Raw genomic sequence first — 21,536 nt, 5'->3', positions numbered from 1 at the left:
GGCAGACTCCAGGATAAGGATTTGGTACAGAGCCTAATGGCTACTGAGAAAGGGCATTTTGGTCTTGAAGTGAACGCCTAAACTTATAAAACAAATATGAGATGATTTGCATGACAAAAGGATGGTAGCTTCATAAAAGGAGCCATCACATGGATGACACCTACGGGCCAGCTCACCCAGTGCAGTAAAGCACTTTTTTACACATCAGCACTCTGTCCTCTATCTGCTGTTGTATCTGTTAAGTAGCTGTTTTAAGATGAGAATTAAGGAAAAGAAGTAAAATGCTCCCTTTTTTAACTTAGTTGCTACGCAAGCTTCCTTGTATATTCCCACACCTTAGAAGCTGAATGGAAGCAAAAGTAACCTTTTATCCATAATTAGATTGCATATTTGCCATTTAGAGCTGAAATGTTTGTGTAACTTAAGACGTAACAGTGGCACGTTAAGTACAAAACATCCGAGTGTGTGAAGTAGAAGCTCTCTGGTGGCAGAGGGTCTGTTAGTGGTATGCCTGTTGTCTCTTACTGTTCAAATGTGCTGTAGGCTCTGGGTGGTTGTAAATGCTTAGAAGGTTTATAGTGGGGTGGGGAAAGGATAGCCATTTAATTCCGTGCATCACTCAGCAGCGTCCTTCCTAATCCTTCATGAGTTCTTTTTGTTTAAAGGTCTGCAGACCACTCAGAATGGCCGATTCTATGCCATCTCTGCACGGTTCAAACCATTCAGCAATAAAGGGAAGACTCTGGTCATTCAGTACACAGTGAAACACGAGCAGAAGATGGACTGTGGAGGAGGCTACATTAAGGTTTTCCCTGCAGACGTAGATCAGAAGAACCTGAATGGAAAATCCCAGTACTATATTATGTTCGGTGAGTTTAGATAGTGCAGCACAGCCGTTCTGGTGACTTTGAAAACCCTTCCACTTCATAGGATCCTTACACTAAGACTTTGCAAAAGTAGTGGTATTGATTATATCTAACCAAAGGTTTTTACCACTGTTACACCTAATTAATGCTATAAAAAGGTAACTATACCATTCTATTGTGCGTTTGAAAAGCTTGTTTATTCAGCATTAATGTAGCCCCAAGTATTTTGAATACATCAGAAGTTAACAAACCTTGGCCATGGGCAAGTCAGCCCGTGACCTGTGTTTGTTAAGGCCTGTAAGCTGAGGATGGGCTTTAACATTTGTGAATGACTGGAAAAAATCAAAATAAGGATATTGTGACACATGAAAATGACGTGAAACTCAGATTTTAGCGTCCACAAATGAAGTCTCCTTGGAATGCAGCGTCACTCTGTTCGTTTACATCCTGACTGTGGCTGCTTTCAGGCAGCAGTGACAGAGTTGAGTAGTTGTGACACAGACCATATGACCCACACACCCAGAAATGTGTACTGCCTGGCTGCCTACAGAAAAACCTTGCTGACCCCTAGAATGTATTGAATGTCTCCTGACACCGGAGCTAATTGATTGAAATTTGTGCTGGAATTGGCAAGGGACCCCACTGGGCCACAGGAACTAAACATAACTGAAGTATGTGGATTCAAAAAGCTTAAGACTGAAGAGGATTCTGGGAAGATGGTAGAGTAGGAAGCAGTGGAAATCTGTCTCTCCACCTAGACATCAATTGCAGGGCAGAATCTGTCTGATGTAACTGTTTTGAAACTCTGGAGTCTGTGGAAGGATTGCTGCTTCCAGGGAAAGACAGGAAGGTTAATTTCAGTCAATTTCAACTCCTAGCACCGTGACAGCTACCCATCCCCCACCCCCAGCCACCTGCCAGGCAGCAGTGCATGTGTTCCTGGAGCAGCTTACACACAGCTTCTGAGAGCTAGGGTAGGCAAAAAGGACCCTGTCCACCAAATATTGGGGATCCGAGTGCTGATTGCTGCTTCTGATCACAGAGGTACAGACAAAGAGATGGGCAGCCATTATTGTAAGCACCCGCCTCCTGCAGCTGAAGTGACTTCCAGGGGATTTAAACGGCCAGAATGCTTTTCCCTCCTTTCATTTTTCACTTTTTCCTCTTTAGGAAGCCAGACATGAAAGACTAGACTATTAAAAAACAACTGCAGGGGCTGGCCCCGTGGCTGAGTGGTTAAGTTCGCGCGCTCCGCTGCAGGCGACCCAGTGTTTCGTTGGTTCGAATCCTGGGCGCGGACATGGCACTGCTCACCAAACCACGCTGAGGCGGCGTCCCACATGCCACAGCTAGAAGAACCCACAACGAAGACTATATAACTCTGTACTGGGGGGCTTTGGGGAGAAAAAGGAAAAAAATAAAAATCTTTAAAAAAAAAACAACAACAACAACTGCATATTCAAGGAAAATAAGAGTGACAACATATGCCTGGGGAAAGACTCAGAAAAGACCTGAGAAGACCTTAAGTCTACACCTCAGGCTGACCCTGGCACAGTGACAGCCTACAACAGTCAAAAATAAATAACAAAAAGCAGCAAACCGTGGGGAGGGAGGAGAATCTGATTTCCAGAGTTACCATATTATTCGGTTCAAATGTCCAGCGTTCGACAGATAATCACAAGGCATACAAGGAAAGAGGAAAGTGTGGCCCATGCAAATGAAAAGAAATGAATTAATGGAAACTGTGTGTGAAGAAGACCTGATGGCAGATCTGCTAGACAAAGACTTAAGTGAAAATGCTAAAAGAACTAAAGGGAAATGTGACAAAAGTCAAGGAGATGATGTGTGAACAGAATGGAAATATCAATAAGGAGATGGAAAACCTAAAAGGAAACCAAAAAGAAATTCTGGAGCTGAAAAGTACAACTGAAATGAAAAATTCACTAGAGGGAGTCAAAGGCAGGTTTGAGCAGGCAAAAGAAAGAATCAGTGAACTTGAAGATAGGATAATGGAAATTATGAAGGCTGAAGAGCAAAAAGAGAAAAGATTGAAGAAAAGCAGAGTCCAAGGCCCCTGTGGCACACCATTGAACAGACCAACATATGCATATGGGAGTCCCAGAAGGAGGAGAAAGAGAAAAGTGGGCAGGGAGAGAGAATATTTGGAAAAATAAAGGCTAAAAACTTCCCAAATTTGGTGAAATATATGAATATAAATATCCAAGAAGCTTGACAAACTCCAAGTAAGGTGAACTGAAGAAGACTAACACCAAACACATTATAATGAGACTTTCTTTTTAAAAAAATTTTTTTCTGAGGTAGGTTAGCTCTGTTCCCAATCTTCCTCTTTTTGCTTGAGGAGGATTGTCGCTGAGGTAACATCTCTGTCAATCTTGCTCTATTTTTTATGTGGATGCTGTCACAGTGTGGCCTGATGAGCAATGCTAGGTCTGTACCTGGGATCTGAACCAGTGAAGCCTGGGGTGCCAAAGCAGAGCACATGAACTTAACCATTATGCCACCAGGCTGGCCCCCAAACTTTCAAAAGACAAAGACAAAGAGAGGCCCTTGAAAGCACCAAGAGAGAAGCAAGTCATCACATACAAGGGATTCTCAATAAGAGCATCAGATTTCTCATTAGAAACTTTGGAGGCCGGAAGACATGGGGCTAATACATTCAAAATACTAAAAGAAAGAAACTGTCAACCAAGAATCATACCCAGCAAAACTGTCCTTCAAAAGTGTGGGGGAAGTTAAGACATTCTCAGATACACAAAAACTCGGGGACCTTGTGACCACTAGACCTGCCTTGCAAGAAATGCTGAAGGTGGAGGTGGTGCAGCAGTTAAGTGCGCATGTTCCACTTGGGTGGCCCGGGGTTTGCTGGTTCGGATCCTGGGTGCGGACATGGCACTGCTTGTCAAGCCATGCTGCGGTAGGTGTCCCACATATAAAATAGAGGAAGATGGGCGCGGATGTGAGCTCAGGGCCAGTCTTCCTCAGCAAAAAGAGGAGGATTGGCAGCCAGTGTTAGCTCAGGGCTAATCTTCAATTAAAAAAAAAAGAAAGAAATGCTCAAGGGAGTCCTGCAGGGTCAAATGAAAGGACACTAGAAAGTAACTCAAAGCTGTATGGAGAAATGAAGATCTCAAAAAAGGTAAATACGTGAGCAGTTATAAAAGCTAGTATTATTGTAACAATGGTTTGTAACTGCACTTTTATTTTCTACATGACTTAAGAAACTGATACGTTGAAAGAAAAAAGTATTAGTGTAAAAACTAGTATTACTATAACTTTGGTTTGTAACACCAAATGTTGTTTTCTGCATAATTTAAGAGACTAATGTATTTTAGAGAATTACTAGTTTGTGTTTGGGGACACACAATGTGTAAGATGTAACTCCGTGGCGTCAGTAACTGGAAGGCACGCGGACAGAGACATAGAGGAGCAGAGTTTTGTATGTTGTTGAAGTTAAGCCGGTGTCAGTTTAAATTAGAGTGTTATAATTTGGGATGTTAAATGGAATTCCCATGGTAACCACAAAGAAAATAGCTGTAGAATACACACAATAGGAAATTAAGAAGCAATTTTAACATTTTGCTACAAAAAGTCAACTAAACATGAAAGAAGACAGGGATGCAGGAAATGAGGGACAAAAAAGCTATAGGACGTACAGAAAACATAACCCAATGACAGAAGTAAGTCCCTCCTTATCAGTAATTACTGTAGATATAAATGGATTAAACTCTTCAGTCAAAAGACAGAGATTGGCAGAGTGGATAAAAACATATCACCCAACTATATACTGTCTACAAGAGACTCCTTTGAGATTAAAAGACACTGGTTGAAAGTGAGAAGATGGAAAAAGATATTCTCTGCAAATAATAACCAAAAGAAAGGAGCTGGCTATACTAGTATGAGACAAAATAGACTTTAAATCAAAAAAGATTACAGGAGACAAGAAGGACATTATGTATTAATAAAAGTTTCAAAACAGCAAGACGATATGACAGTTAAGAACATTTACACACCTAATGATAGGCCATCAAAATGCATGAAGCAACAACTAACAGAATTGAAGGGAGAAATAGGTAGTTGTACACTAGTGGTTGGAGATTTCAATAACCCATTCACAATAGTGGATAGAACAATCAGACAAAAGATAAGGAAATAGGGGACTTAAACAACACTGTAAACCAACTAGATCCAATAGACGTATACAGAACAGTCTACCCAACAACAATGGAAGACACATTCTTCTCACGTATACATGGGATATTTTCAGGATAGACCGTATGCTGTGCCACAAATTAAGTCTCAATAGATTTTAAAAGGGTAGGTATCATGCAAAATATCTCTGATCACAATGGGAGGAAGTTAGAAGTCATTAACAAAAGGAAAATGGGAAAATTAAACAAATTGTGGAAATTAACACACTTTTAAACAACCCATGGATCAAAGAAGAAATCACAAGGGAAATTAGAAAATACTTATGAATGAAAATGAAAACACAACTTACCAAAACTTACAGGATGCAGCAAAAGTGGTGCTATTGAGGAAATTTATAGCTCTAAATGTTTACATTAAAAAATAAGATCTCAAATCAACAACCTAACTTTACAACTTAAGGAACTAGAAAAAGAACAAACTAAACCCAAATCTATCAGAAGAAAGGAAATAATAAAGATTAGAGCAGAGATGAACAAAGTAAAAACTAGAAAAACAGTAAGAGAAAATCAATGAAATCAAAAGTTAGTTCTCCGAAAAGACTGACAATATTAACGAACCTGTAGCTAGATGGACTAAGGAAAAAAGAGAGAAGACTCAAATTACTAAATCAGAAATGAATGTGAGAATGGTTCTGCAGAATCTACAGAAATAAAAAAGATTATAAGAGAGTACTGTGAACAGTTACATGCCAAAAATTGGATAACCTAGATGAAATGGGCGAATTCCTAGAAACACAAAACCTACCAAGATTTAATCACAAAGAAATAGAAAGTCTGAATAGACCTGTGAATAGTAAGGAAATTGAAGCAGTAAACAAAATTCTCCCAACAAAGAAAAGCCCTGAATCTGGTGTTTTCACTGGTGAATTCTACCAAACATTTAAAGAATATCAATCCTTCTCAATTTTTTCCAAAAAATGAGGCAGGAAAACTTCCTAACTCACTCTCTGAGGCCAGCATTACCTTAATACCAAAACAAGACAGACACTACAAGACAAGAAAACTACAGGCCAATATCCCTTATGAATTTTGATGCAAAAATCCTCAACAGAATATTAGCAAATGGAATTCAGCAACATATTAAAAGGACTGGACACCATGACCAAGTGGCATTTATTCCTGGACTGCAGGGATGGGTTGACTCAATCAGTGTAACATGTCACATCAACAGAATGAAGGAAAAAGACCACATGGTCATCACAATTGATGTACAAAAAGCCTTTGACAAAATTCAATACCCTTTTGTGATAAAAACATTCGACAAACTAGGAGTAGTAGGAAACTACCTCAACACAACAAAAGCCATACATGAAAAACCCACGGTGAACATCATACTCAGTAGTGAAAGACAGAAAGCTTTTCTGCTAAGACCCAGAACAGGGCGAGGATGTCACTGTCACTGCTTCTACTCAACACAGCATTGGAAGTTCTAGCCAGGGCGATTAGGCCAGAAAAAGAAAGAAAAGGCATCCAAATTGGAAAGGAAGAAGTAAAATTGTTTCTGTTTGCAAATGATATAAGCTTATATATAGAAAACCCTAAAGATTGCAAAAAAAACTATTAGGGGTAATGAACGAATTCAGCAAAGTAGCAGGATACAAAGTCAACACGCAAAAAAAGGTTGCATTCCCATATGTGAACAATGAGCAATCTGGAAAGGAAACTACAGAAACAGTTCCGTTTACAATAGCATCCAAAAGAGTAAATTACTTAGGAATTAACTTTCACCAAGGAGGTGAAAGACTTGTGTAATGAACACTACAAAATATTGCTGAAAGAAATTAAAGAAGGCATAAATGTATGGAAACACATTCCACGTTCGTGAGTTGGAAGACAGTATTGTTAAAATGTTAATACTACCCAAAGCAAAGTGATCTACAGATTCAGTTCAATCCCTATAAATATTCCAATGACCTTTTTTTCAGAAATAGAAAAACGCATCCCAAAATTCATATGGAATCTCAAGGGACCCTGAATAGCCAAAACAAACCTGAAAAGAACAAAACTGTAGGACTTAACCCAAGTATTCGTCAACAGATGAATAGATAAACCAAATGTGGTGTATCCATACAATGGCACATTATTCAGCCTTAAAAAGGAGGAAAATTCGGACACACGCTGCAACGTGGATGAACTTTGAAGATGTTACGCCGAATGAATGAAGCCAGTCACAAAAGGGCAAATACTGTATGATTCCACTTATATGAGGTACTTAGAGGAGTCAAAATTACAGGAACAGAAAGTAGGATGGTGGCTGCCAGGGGCTAGGAGAGGGGGATGGGGAGTTGGTGCTTCATGGGGACAGAGTTTCAGTTTTAGAAGATGAAGAGAGTTTTGGGGATGAATGGTGATGGTTGAACACATTGCAGAAATGCAATGTGAATGCATTTAATGTCGCTGAACTGCACACTTAAAAATGGTTAAGATGGTAAATTTTATGTTTATTTGACCACAATTTAAAAAGGGGGTAAAAGAGCTGGAAGAATGAAAATGTATTTTTAAAATATCTATCCTTAATCCAAATTTGGGGAATCATTCTTTAAAATTCTTTCCTCTCATCGGACTTGGATGTCTTGCAGAATTTTTCTCCCTCATAGTCTTTTCGTGCTTATCTCTGAATTTATCCTGATCAGCATCAGGCTTGAGACACCTGGTTTATGCTGTTCTTATATTTATAGATACCGCTGGTCATAGTGTTGTTTTAGAAGTAGAGAAAATAGATGTTACATTATTTATTAGATTTAGATACAGTCCTGCCCTGTCATTTTGGAGCGCAAGGTGACTTCCCCGAGGCCACAGGACTGGATGCAAAGTTTTCCACTGACCACGCACTTCCCACCTCTGCCCATAGTCCTCTCTGCTCCGCGGTGCCTCGTAGTTACTCTTGAACTTAAAATCTGGAATGGAAAAAGTCTTTCTATTTTGATTAGGAAAGAAATTAAAATGTTATGGGTTTTGGTTATTGTTATTATTGTCTTAAAACAGGCAGATATATTTGGCAAAAAATATTTGTTGAACTAGAGATGATTTCACAGATATTTGATTTAGTTAGTGTTGGCAAACAAAATAACCGCAAATATCTGCCACAGTACTACTTTAAAATATATGTAGCATGTCTGCTACATCTGAATCGTGAAGCAGCATATTTTGGAGTAAAAAAAGTGATTAAAATACACTTTCTGTATTATTTTTGCTTTTAACTCAAAATCATTTACATTTTACTCAAATCTGCTGTGTCTCTGTTAGAACACTTTCCCGTGATAGCTCAGCTCTAGCCTTTGGTATGAGAGCAGGCTGAGGCTTGTGTTGAAGGGGAAGAGAGAAGTCTGTTTGATTGGGCCCTTGCTAGGGGCCTAACATACACAGTCTTAGATTATGTATAAACCTCTAGGAAATAGGTAACACAGCTCCCATTTTGCAAGTAAGGAAACTGAGGCTCAGAAAGATTAAAACTACTAGCTCGAAGTCAGGTCAGCCTGACTTCATAGGCCACGTGCCTACCCCATATCCTCACAAAAATGCATTAGGTGCGTAAATATTTCATGATTGCTGTTAACGGAGAATGTCCAGGTTTTCCGGTCAGCTCTGCGTGTTCTGAAGTTTAATTTAATAATAAAGGCTTGTGGGTGTTTAGGAATGGAGAGGGAAATTCAGACGCATTTCAAAGGATAAATAAGTTTCATGTTTCAGTCCCAGCGGAGTGCACTTTGATACAAATAGTTCACATAGCTTTTGTTTTAAAAATTGAACTGGAGTGGTTTCCAGAAATAACCAAAGAAGGGAATTAGATAAACGCACGCCCTCCGAGACCTCAGCGGGGAGATGGACTTGGTGTTCTTTGTCAGTCCCTCAGGACGTTGCTTCCAAGTTCAATGCCGCATCTCCTCTGGCAGATGGGTACTATTCTTTAAGTCATTCTGTGCGGCCTGGATGTCTTGTATTTATTCTGGACTTTCCTCACTGCACGTTCTAGAAGAAATCGCAGTCATCTGCTTGCGTTTACGTGGGGTTCGCCTCCCAGAATCCCCAGGGGTAGGTGTGAGCCCGGGTCAGTGGCCGTGAGACAGAAAGACACCGGACGCTTTGGTCCGTTCCTTCAAGGCCAGGCCGCAGCAGGGTGATTCCAGACTTGCTCAGAGCGTTCGACAGGCTCTCCAGGGCCCTCCTGTGAGCCTTGTTGAGTGTCCTCGGAGCCCCTCAGCCTCTGGTCAGGGCGTCGAGGGTCCTGCAGCGCTCCATGTCCTCAGTGACTGAAACCTACCTTGCGCCAATTACAAAATCGTTCACTTTTGAATGGAGCTCTTTCTAGATGTTACGGTTCATCAAACCTGCATACTGATCGTAATCTCTCTTTTGCTTACACTTTGGGGTTATTAAGAATATGTGTGTGTATTATTATAAATTGGGGCATAAGAGTAATAACAGCAACAAGTATTGAGCTTTGCCACACTGAACACTTTACGTATGTTAGCCCATTGAATTGGCAAAAAAGCTTTGTGAAGTCGAGATCCACGTCCCCATTTTATAGCCCAGAACACTGGGGCACCAGGGGGCTTCGTTGCTGCACACGTCTCTCCACACGGTGCATGAGAGCTGAGACGGCAGTCCTCGCCTGGGCACCGCTGCGAGGGTCCGAGCTTCAGAGCGAGGGCCCAAGACTTTGGCAGCACCTTGGGGACACTTACCAGACTGTCATTAGACCTTCCTTTTACTCACACGCTGGTTTATCTGAGTGCCACGTGGCTGCGGTGATGAGAGACGCGGCCCGAGCTGAGAAGGGTGTCACCATCCGTTTAAATATCTCCAGGTGGATATTGCGTTATTCCTAGACATGTAAGCTCCCTGTGCCTCGTATGTTATTTCAGGAGACTGATTGGGGATGTCCTGTGGTGATGCGTTATAGAAGGAAATTGAGAGCAGCTATTTTTTTTGTAGGACCTGATATTTGTGGATTTGATATCAAGAAAGTTCATGTTATTTTACATTTCAAGAATCAGTATCACTCAAACAAGAAATCAATCAGATGTAAGGTAAATGCTTTTGTATTCAAATCAGTCATTGTGTTAACTCTTGCCAGATGATAACATAAGTTTAGAGAAAATAGTTTTGATGCCTAAAATGTTTAAGTGAGCCAGAGATAGGTCTTGGCAAACACACCCTGTCCCCCACCTCCAGCTCCACAGGCCCGTTCGAGGCCTTGTCCACCACTTTGACTGGCTTGCTTTCTGAAGTTTTCACCCATCAGGAGGGCACACTCACTTTTTGCTGTGAGGTATGACATCAATTTATAATTTTCACCATAAAGGGTACAACAGGATGGTCACATTTCAGCTCTATCCATCATCAAGGAATGATATATTTAGGATGAACAAAAAACAGTCTGGAGACATTAATTTTCAAAATATCAAAACTTTAAAAAATGGGGATATTTCTAAAGTGAAAGCGTACATTCTTCCCTTTTACCCAGGAGATCCTGTGAAAATGACCCCCTAGGTCTTGGGGCCGCTTTATAACTCAGTGGCGCGGCGGGGGCTTCTCCACTGAGGCAGCTGCGTTAGGTCCCTGGTGCGCAGGCCTGTGGAGGGAAAGTACACTCCCCATTGCCCTCCTCAGATTTGAATGTCAGCGACAGGAAGCAGGGCCCTGTCCCCAGGGGCATCCTCAGCGCCCAGGGCTCTGACATCTGTGGCTCCTTGAGTCTGAGTGGCCCGAGTGTGTTTCAAGATGGTTGACCGTGTGCAGGGGAAGCATCTGCAACCGTCCCGTATTCAGCCCCGTCCCGAGCTGGGGTGCTCAGCCTCCTCACAAAGCCCCAGGGAGTCTCCCTGGGCAGCCCTATTCCTCTTGGGCTCCCACCTGCTGGCTTGGTGGCGCTAAAGGATCAGCGCGTCCTCCTGCACACGGACACCATCACCCCTCCTGTGGGAGTGAGGGGAGCTTGAAACCCAGGTCTTCCTCCCCCACCGTAGTGTTTGCACCAAAGGACGGGTCTTTATGATTGATTCCTGAGGAATTGTTCAGTTGCACATCCGGGATATGAGAGAGAGTAGGGATGACACTGGAGGCCACGGGGTCCGGCCAGGCAGCCACAGCAAAACCACCTGGAGTCAGCAAGTCTGCGGAGCCCTGAGTGGCTCCTGCAGGCTGGGGACGCCCTCGGATGTGTGCTGCTGTTTCTGCTAGAAGAACGGACATGTCTGCCGAAGGAGCGCTGACTCACAGCAGCCGGGCAGCGTTATGGTCTTCCCGGTGGGGGGCATAGTTCTGTTCTTGGGGCTCTGATTCATTCTGTGATGGTGTAGAAGAAAGGTCGAGAACCTCCCCTGCAGGCAGTGGTCAGCCCTCAAGGGAGCTTCTGATCTGCACGTTAGAAAAATACCTCGGATGTTCTGGGGGACAGCTGGCGGGACAAGGCGGTCAATAGGCAGGGAGACGGATGCAATGGTTAGGCCCAGGTTTCAGTGGATGCAGGACATGGGAGCGTTTTGACAGACAGTTCCAGGGTGGGACCCGGAAGACTTTGTGATGTTTGCAATGTGGGAACTGAGGATGTGGACAATGACTCTCAGCAGCGTTACTGTTAAATCAGCAGGGGAAACGAAGGCCAATGAGGGGGCCAGAGCACACTTGCAAGTTGTGTTTGGAAGGGCTGGTTGTAAAATCCTGACAGACATCCAGGTAGAGGTGTCTACTAAGTTGTTGGAAACTCAGGTCTGAAGCTCAGACCAATGGTTGAGATTAAAGATGCCAGTTTGGAGCCGTTTGCATATGTTGGGGAGTGGATGTTATCCCTCAGGAGGCTCCAAGCTGGTGACCTAATCCTGGAGGGTGCCAGTGATCGACCAGCGAGCCCAGTGTCTGGATTAGGAAAGGCGGGTGGAGAGGAAAGGGGCAGAGAGCCTGGGGAGACTGTTGGGAAAAGTGTGTCCTTGGCTGTCACAGGCTGCAGAGGCTGCGGGGAAGCCCGAGAGACCACAGTGTTGATCTCAGTCAGAGCCCTCGGCCACAGTGTGGACAGCAGCGGCCTGTCCTTTGGGGCGGAGCAGAGGGTACTGAAGAGGCCTTCACCTTTGGCTCTTAGCAGGAAGAGAATCCTCCCGACAGAACTTTTAAGATGCCGCGGCAGCGATTCCCAGACCCTAGCAGTGTCAGAGTCCCTGGAGGGCCTGTGAAGGCAACTAGAGGGCCCGCCCGGGTTCCGATTCAGCAGGTTGGGGCTGACCTGGGAACGGGCATTTCCCACGTGTCCCCAGTGATGCTGATGCTGCAGGGCTGCACTTTGAGAACCGCTGCTGGAATATGGTGCAGGAGTCCCCACTGCTGCTGACGGGGGCACGTCCTGGCATCCCCAGCCTCCCCAGGCACCCGCTCACCCACCTTCCATCCCGCCTTTACTGAATGTTTGTTGAATGCTTCCCTTGTGTCTGGCCTGGGGCTTTAAACCTTTAAAAGCCTTTAACCGGGCCTGCCCTCTCAGAGCTTCAATTGCAGGACAGCTCAGATCGCAGGAAGTTCTCCCCTGTGTTGAGAAAGAGATGTGTTTGAGAGTGGGCTTCATTTGGTACAGAACAGGGAGTTGTTTCCCACATCACTTTTCATAAATCAGACAGCGGGGTGGTCCCTTGGTTTACACCAACCACTTCGTCCTCCTTGCATGTCGGATTACCGGCAGGAGCATTGTCTTTGCAGGAAGGGCATCAGGCACTTGAGAGAGGCTGTTAGTAGTGAGGAAGCAGTCTACAAAGTGGTGCTTCTTCCTCAAGACCCCTTCTGGAGTCGAGTCGGGCCCTAGCCCTACCACCTCTCTTCTTGCTGTTTATAACAAGGCTTTGACCGATGGCAACTTAAACTGCATGTTTAGACCTGCCTTGAAACCCTGAGAAGGGTCTCACTGTCACCTTCTCTCCCCATAAAACGTGCAGGTCGATGGCTTTACACACCTCTACACTCTGATTTTACGACCAGATCTCACTTATGAAGTGAAAATTGATAGTCAGTCGATTGAAGCCGGCAGCATAGAATATGACTGGAACCTCACATCACTGAAGAAAATGGAGAAGTCTTCAGCAGAGTCCAAGGATTGGGCCCAGGCTAAAGATGACAAATCCCAGGTATGGATTTTCCCCAAACAGCTCTAGAAAGTGTCCATGCAAAGTGTGTAAGTGCCCAGGTCCTGGAGGATCGCCACACGGCTGGCAGTCATGATGACAGCATGTGACACTCACTGAAACCAGCCACACGTCTGTGCACTTGAAGGTGTTGTGAAAGAGTTTTACAATATTTGAGATGAGAGCAAGTAGGGTTTGTTTTTTAACCAGTGTTTTTTCAAAAAGGATAAGGCATAAACAACCATTATAAAAATGATTATTTTGTTGTTCTGCATTTGAGTATGATGTCGTTTCGGGGCCACACACTTGTGACTGACAGCCAAGAATCAGTTAACATCACAGGTATGTGTTAGTGTCCTGTGGCTGCTGTAACAACGTACCACACAGTGGGGGGCTTCAAATAACAGAAATGTATTCGCTCACAGGTCTTCCTGAAGCCGGAAGTGAGAAATCAAGGCGTCCGCAGGGGCCATACTCCTGAAGGGTCTAGAGGAGGAGCCTGCCTTGCTCCTTCCGGTTTCTTCTGGCTCCTGGCATTCCTTGGCTTGTGGCCACATCGCTTCAACCTCTCCCTCCATCTCCACGTGGCCTCCTCCTCTTCTGTGTCTCTTCTATCTCTCATAAAGACATTGCCATTAGATTTACAGCCCACTTGGATAATCCAGAATGATCTGTCTCAAGATCCTTACCTTAATTACATCCTTACCTTAATTAAATTAAAAAAAAGATTGGTTTTTTTTCCCCAAATAAGCTCAAATCCCCAGATTTCGAGATTTAGGACGTAGTCAAGTCGTTTGGGGACTGCCACTGAACGCAGTACAGCTGCCTTTTTTTTCAGTTTACGTTTGTTTATTGTAACCTTTTGTTTTGAACATCAAACACTGCGCCAAAACATGAGCCATTTTTCTTAAGACAATTGCTTTCGCCAAGCCAAGAGTACTGGACTGATGTTTACGGTTAATTTCTGACAACTTAGAACTTAGTGGGGGCCGTCCCCGTGGCTGAGTGGGTAAGTTCACGTGCTCGGCTGCAGCGGCCCAGGGTTTCACTGGTTCCCACCCCGGGCTTGAACCTAGCACACCACTCATGAGGCCACGCTGAGGCAGCGTCCCACACAGCACAACCAGAAGGCCCACGACTGCAATGTACAGCTATGTACTGGGGGGCTTCGGGGAGAAGAAGAAGACAACTTCTTAGTGGCATTGCTGTCGAATGAGCAGATCCTTTACCATAGAACTGAATGTAATTATTAAATCAATGCATCTTGTTTAGACTATTAATTACTTGGCAATCCTTTTTTTCATAGATAATCAAAAGTCAACTTCCATGAATTTGGAATCTGTGGTGTCTAATCAGTGAGAACGTCTTGAGATTACAGTAAAATCCCAATCAGTTAACCTTCTCCAGCATTTCACAAAGAAAAAGAAAAAAAACAGGAGTTTCCCCCTCCTTTTCTCTTACCTTCAAAACAAACCAAAAAAGTAGTTTTTGCCTGGAAAGAGCACTTCCTGTAAATGAGGCACAGAATGGTAAAGAAACTGACCTTGCAGCCCCCAGGCTGCTCAGTAGGAGACGCAGCTCTCAGGACTGAAATCCTGGCTGCCTCTGGCCCACGTGGACGCCGGCCAGCAGTGCGGCTGCCTTAGAACCGGGCGTCCGAGAGGCGGGTTTCCAGAGGAGCCAGGTCATTCTTTCAGAAGCTCCTTTCCGAACTGGCTGTTTTGTCCAAGTGTTCAGTGTGGTGATCTCCTAAACAAATTAGTTCATTATGGCATTTTGATTTGATAATCCACAATCATAAGGAGCCGGCTGCTCGGAGTTAATTGTAGCATTTCCTGGATCCCAGCCCAAGAGGGGCCCCTCTGTTACAGGTTGGGGTCAAAGCAAACAGCAGCAGCAGGGGCCACTAAATCCCATGTGTTGATGGTTGAGAAGTTACAGAGTATAATGGAGAAGGCACAGTCTAAGTGCAAAACGTTTACTGTTTCTCAAATTATTCTAAAAGGAAGACACCATCGTACCTGACTCCTCTGCTTTTATCTAAGTGTTCATCTGAATATTAACCCCTAGCAACTTTTTCTCGTCCATTCATTTAGTCAGCAAATATTTATGCCACACACAGTAAGCCATATACATATATAGAAGTGTGTATACATGTGTATATGTATTATATATGCGTGTATGTGTAAACATGTTTGAGTACATGTGTACGGTGTGAGTGTTTATATATAGAGAAAATGACTCAATAATTGCTTTTCTCCTGCTACCCAGCGGTCCCCAGGTAAATGTTGGAATGTTTCTTACTTATCCAGCCTCTCTCTGGAACAGTCTGTGTATGACCGAGATGTAGAACAGACTTAACCTAACCAGGAAATGTGCGGCTCCTCCTCTGATCACCTTTTGCCCCGTCATTTTAACTTGAGCCACTATTCTGAGTTTTCTACATTGTTGTTCCTCTCAACAGCATGGGAAGATATGCAATTACACAGAGGGTTAGGGAGAAAAACCTAGTAGTGTGTAGCCCTGAAGCCCTCAGTGGGATCAGGAACCCTGAGCACTCAGCCCTTCAACCACCAAGTTGAAAAGGAGATGGGGAGGGGCAGGCCCAGTGGCTCAGCCGTTAAGTGCACACCTTCTGCTTCTCGGCAGCCTGGCGTCACCGGTTCGGATCCCAGGTGTGGACATGGCAACACTTGGCAAGCCATGCTGTGGCAGGCATCCCACATATAAAGTAGAGGAAGATGGGCATGGATGTTAGCTCAAGGCCAGCCTTCCTCAGCAAAAAGAGGAGGATTGGCAGCAGTTAGCTCAGGGCTAATCTTCCTCAAAAAAAAAAAAAATTTTAAATTTAAAAAAAGAAAAGGAGATGGGGAAATTGCCGCAGGGGTCACAGACCTACCCCCTCCTGTTGGGAGTTAAGAATTTCCTTTCTTCAATCTGAGACTCTCTTTTTTCTTTCCTTACACGTATTTAAGGACTGGGAGAAGCATTTTCTGGATGCCAGTGCCAGCAAGCCAAGCGACTGGAACAGTGAACTGGACGGGGACTGGCCGGCACCGATGCTGCAGAAGCCTCCATACCAGGTGTGGGTGGGCTTCCTGCCGTGCCCTTGGGCTGCCCCCTGCCACCCGCTGCGTCACTGAGGACCACCACATGTGGTTTGTTGTTGCAGGATGGCCTCAAGCCAGAGGGTATTGATAAAGATGTTTGGCTCCATCAGAAAATGAAAAACACCAACTATTTGACGGAGTATGACCTCTCAGAATTTGAGAACATTGGTGCCATCGGACTGGAGCTGTGGCAGGTCACTTGTTTTTTGTTTTTGTTTGTTTCTTTTTTTTGAAGATTGGCCGTGAGCTAACATCTTTTGCCAACCTTCCTCATTTTTTTTTCCTCCCCAAAGCCCCTGTACATAGTTGTATATCGTAGTTGTAAGTCATTCTAGTTCTTCTATGTGGAATGTCGCCATAGCGTGGCTTGACAAGCAGTATGTAGGTCTGTGCCCAGGATCTGAACTGGCAAACCCCAGGCCACTGAAGCAGAGCATACGAACTTAACCACTACACCACTGGGCCAGCCCCGAACACTTGGTTTTAAATTTGCTTTAGTTCAATAACTCTGAACTTCAGCCCAAATTCCTTTATTCCCATAGCTAGCATTCCTTGAGCTTGTTCTGTGTGCCTGGCACTCATACCTGGACCCAAGACATACCGCCATGGACACATCAGACATCCTTCCTGCCCTCTGGGCACTTCCTGTCCGCCACCCTGTCCCCTTAGAAGTCCCCTTCCATGCCAGTGCTGGACCTGTTACTCTTCTGCTTGGAGCTGACCTGTGGCGCCCATCAGCTTTAGCACAAGATTGCAGATTCTGATGCAGTGGGTCGGGGGTGGAGTCTGAGAGTCCGCGTTTCCAGCAAGCTCCGAGGTGGTGCTGATGCTGCCACTCCATGGCCCACACTGCACAGTAAGTTTCTCAAGCAGTGGTTCTCAAACGTCACTGAATGCTCAAGTCACTGGGGAGCTCGTCAAAGTCTCAATGCCCAGGTGGCACCCCAGACCAGTGAAATCAGCATCCCTGGAGGCAAGGTCAGGCGGCAGGAATTTGTTAAATGTTCTCGGGGATCCTAGTGTGCAGCCACGTTTGAGAACCACTGTCTTGGAGATAAGGGATGTTCTAGAAATAGGTTTAGGCATGTTCTGCTCTTGAGAGCTCATCACCCTTTTAGCACTGAGCAAAATACAACTGTTTCTTGGTGGAAAGTTGTTACATTTCTCACATCAATAAGGAAGGCCTTATTTCCATCCACAGGTGAGATCTGGAACCATCTTTGATAACTTTCTGATCACAGACGATGAAGAGTATGCTGAGAATTTTGGCAAGACCACCTGGGGTGAAACCAAGGTACAGTGTACACAGGGAACTTTTCTTTCATTATTCATTTATTTCTGTACTTAAATCTAACATATGGCAAAGGCTTGATGAAGTTTTACTAACGAACACCCCACCCAGGTCAAGAACAGAACGTTAGCAGAGCTCCAGGAACCTCCTCCCACCCCCTCCCAGCTGGCACCCACCCCCAAAGCAAGTAATGGAAGTAATCCGTAGAGGGATTTGACCTCCTTTTGAAACTGTATAAATGGAACAGCCAATACTGACTCGCTCAGGCAGTGTTCTGAGGTGCACTCGTGTTACCTCATGCAACAGTAGTGGGTTCCTGCTGTGTGAATATTCCAGAAGGTATGTATCCGTTCTCTGCAGCTCTGGGTTGCTTCCAGCTTGTGGCCTCCTGAATAAAGCTGTTATAATCATTCCTGTATGTGCCTTTCGGTGGACACGTGCACAGGAGCGGACAGGCTGGGTCACAGGGCCCCACACAGCCCAACAGTTTTCAATGTGTCATCCTATTTTACATTCCCTTCTGCGGGGATGAGAGCTTCAGTTTGTGCCACATCTCTGGCCATGCGTGGTCTTACTGCCAGTTGTTGATGAGTCAGCTTTATGGAAGCGTAATTTACACACTGTAAAATTTACCCTTTCTAGGTGTGTACTTCTATGGATTTTGTCAAACGCGTACAGTTGTGAAATCACCACCAAAAATCAAGTTGTGGAACAGTTTTATCACCCCCAAAAGTCTTCTTGTAGCCAAGCCCTCCAGCACTCCAGGCCACCACTGATCTGATACCTGCCCCGTAGTTCTGCCTTTTCCGGAACGCTGTGTAAGTGGGATGCTGCGGCATGTGGTGCCTGAGCCTGCTTCTCCACGGGGCATGAGGCACCTGAGGGCCCTCCCTGCCGTGGGTGGAGCAGTCAGTTGTTTGTTTCCTCTCAGTGCTCAGTAGTTGAGCCCTGCACCAGCTGATGGACATTTGGGTTGTTTCCAGTCTTTGACAGTATGAAAGCTGCTGTAAATATCTGCATATAAATACCCAGGAGGGGAGTCGCTGGGTCTTAGGTATGTGTATGTTTTATTCTACGAGAAACTGCTGGACTGTTTGCAGAGGAGCGGCGCCGCTTGGCCATCCCTCCAGTCTCGCCTCCTCCCCAGCACCAGGGATCGTGGCCTTCTCTAGAGGAGTAGTGGTATCTCTCTGGTTTCAGTTTGGGCAAATGAAGGTGAGCACTGTTTTCATGGCTTTCATGGCCATTTGGAGATTCTCTTTTGTGAAATGCCTGTGTTTTAAAAGGTAGGTTTTATTATTATTGAGGTATAGTGAGGCCAACAGATCAGGAGACAACTGCCATTGAAAAGATACTTTGTTCTACTCGCAGATCCCAAGAGGAGGGGGCACACCATGCCATACACGGCCACATGGGGAGGCCCCCAGGTCACCCGGAAGCAGAGGGGGCAGGAGGAGAATGTGGGCAGAGTCTTTATTGTGGCTTCCTCTGGAAAGGGTCTGCAGGCTTAGGGTTGGCTAGTCTTGAAAATGTTAGTTGGCTCTGGGGTAGAGGGCTGCCCCTAGGCATCTAGGGTCCGGTCCTGGGGTAATGAGGGCAGGGAGATCGCTGCCTGCCGGAGAATGAGAGCTGATAGAGGACGTGGATAGAGATGTGGGCTCTAGATTGGTTAGTTTGCATGTGAAGGCATGCCTTCAGGCATTTTCTCTCTAGGGATTGGCTAGCCCAGGGAGGGGCCATCCTTCCAGGGTCAGCAAGGCCTTAGATGTCAAAGCATCAGAAACACATGGCTGATACAGCCTGTTTGTGTCACTTACCCACTTTCAAGGTGGGTCATCTGACCTTTTCTTGTTGAATTGTAAGTGTTCTTTATATATTCTGGCAAGTTCTCTGTCAGGTAAATGTATTGCAAATGTCCTTTCCCTCTCCATGCTTTGCCTTTTCATTCCCTCGAGTGTGGAGCAGTCCTGTATTTTCTTTTTTACTGTGTAGTTTGAGGCCCCTATACCAAGAAGCCAACTTAAAAATTTAGCTCTGACTTGAAATAAAGAAGATAAAATATCTTCCATCAGTATAAATTCATTTGTAACTCTTTAGAGCCAAAGTATTAAATCTAAAATGTATACTTTTAATGCATGTAGACGTTTTGTTTCTCGTGTCCTTGAGTGTCAGTCAGTAAACAGTGGCACAGCTTACAGGAGTGGAGAGAGCAGCGGGAGTCCCCACCAGTGCCCTTGTCTAGTGGGAAAGTCGGAGGGCCCCCCGCACTGTCTCAGCCAGAAACCTCGGGCTGATCATTGCATGCTAGTGAGTTTAAATTAAGGGAGATACATGAACATCATCCTGATTTTAATTGAAATCCCCTCATTTCCTTTTCTTCACGGAGCCTTTTTCTCCATGTTGTGTACATCACACTGGGACTCGCTGCAAAACTAGTGGTTAAACTCAGACATTTCAAGGCATTTCTGATGGAAGTCCACCCTGCCACCTTTTTTTTTTTTCTGCTTTATCTCCCCACACCCCTGCCCCGTACATAGTTGTATATCTTAGTTGTGGGTCCTTCTAGTTGTGGAATGTGGGATGCCACCTCACCGTGACCTGATGAGCAGTGCCATGTCTGTACCCAGGATCCGAACCGTGGGCCTCCGCAGCAGCGCGTGTGAACTTAACCACTCGGCCACGGGCCGGCCCCCCTGCCACCTTTCTTTAAAGGTCGTTATCACGAAGTGATTTTCTCACGAGCCATTTCTTCTTGAATCTGATTTCTGCCATAAAGCCTTGTTAACACTCTTTCTCAACGATGACTATGGGAACTTGACGTGTCTGCCCTCCTAACCCTTCTGTTAAGCATGCACATTGGATTTCCTCATTTGGACTCACTGGTCAGCTGGTTGATGAACAGGGGCCCAGGTGCTCTGAGAATAGAAAGAAGAGGGTGAATTTGTTTCCTGTGGCTGACATAACAAATCACCACAAACTGGGGGGCTTAAAGCAACAGAGATTCCTTCTCTCAGTTCTGGAGGCCCGAAGTGCAAAGTTGGCATCAGTGGGGAGGTGTCGGCGGGCTGGGCTGCCGCGAAGGCTGTCGAGGAGAGCTTTCCTTTGCCTCTTGTAGCTCCTGGTGGCTCCTGGAGTTGCTCGGTTTGTGACCACGGTTCTCCCATCTCTGCCTCTGTCTTCACCTGGCCTTCTCTTATGTCTGTGTGTGTGTCGAATCTCGCTCTGCCTCTCTCTGCTGAGGATGCTTGTGATGGAATTTAGGGCCCACCCGATCATCCAGGATGGTCTCCCCATCTTGACCTGCTGCACTTAATCACCTTTGCCAAGACCCTTTCCTTATAGAGGGTCACACTTACAGGTTCCAGGGAATAGGACCCATATCCCTGGGGGCTCTTCTTCAGCAGGTATGGAAGCTTCCAGAAGGCAGAGGCAGGCTGAGTGCTGACACCCAGTCTGCCCCCAGGAAGCATAATCCCCAGCCACCAGGGTCTGTTTCTTTCACCAGGGCCCAGAAAGGGAGATGGATGCCATACTGGCCAAAGAAGAAATGAAGAAGGCCCACGAGGAAGATGAGGAGGAGCTGCTGATGGGCAAGTTTAATGGGCAAGAAAGTCACTTCCATAGGTTTCACAGGAGGGACGAATTTTAGTCATCCCCACCCCAGGTAAAGTGCCTGGTAAAACCTTGTTTCTACTTTAATCTACATTTAAAAGCTCAAATGTCTACATACGTGGTAATTTGTCCAATTTTCTTCGAAAAATGTTCCTGTGCTTCTCGGTGGGGTCTGTCTGGTTTTCCCCAAGGCCCGCCATGCACCAAGATGTTTCTTCTGGACAAACACAGGCACTGGGAGCCAGAGAGAGAGTCTGGCCAAAACCATGCTCTTTTCTGAATTCCCCAAGTGTTTTATAAATAAAAGTCGGTAAAACTTA

General features: G+C 45.1%; 1 protein-coding gene across 3 annotated transcripts in view; it reads left to right on the top strand.

Annotated features, from left to right (window-relative positions):
• The window catches only part of CALR3 (calreticulin 3), a 23,662-nt gene extending 2,126 nt beyond the window's left edge, over window positions 1-21,536 (top strand). The window contains exons 3-10 of one of the 3 annotated variants that reach the window (XR_546691.2): window positions 666-869; window positions 10,031-10,125; window positions 13,018-13,206; window positions 16,179-16,286; window positions 16,376-16,507; window positions 17,515-17,607; window positions 18,247-18,422; window positions 21,110-21,536. Coding sequence is in view for 2 of the 3 variants with exons in the window: in XM_008531316.2 (XP_008529538.1) it covers window positions 666-869; window positions 10,031-10,125; window positions 13,018-13,206; window positions 16,179-16,286; window positions 16,376-16,507; window positions 17,515-17,607; window positions 21,110-21,253 (965 nt within the window). In the remaining variant the exon portion in view is untranslated. Of the gene's footprint in view, window positions 1-665; window positions 870-10,030; window positions 10,126-13,017; window positions 13,207-13,628; window positions 14,484-16,178; window positions 16,287-16,375; window positions 16,508-17,514; window positions 17,608-18,246; window positions 18,423-21,109 lie in introns of those variants that run through there. The other 2 variants (XM_008531316.2, XM_070586498.1) reach the window with 2 other exon arrangements.

This window comes from Equus przewalskii, chromosome 20 (genome assembly GCF_037783145.1).
Source record: "Equus przewalskii isolate Varuska chromosome 20, EquPr2, whole genome shotgun sequence".
NCBI lineage: Eukaryota > Metazoa > Chordata > Mammalia > Perissodactyla > Equidae > Equus > Equus przewalskii.
Note: the sequence above shows the minus strand (reverse complement) of the source record. Positions and strands in the feature narration are given on the sequence as shown.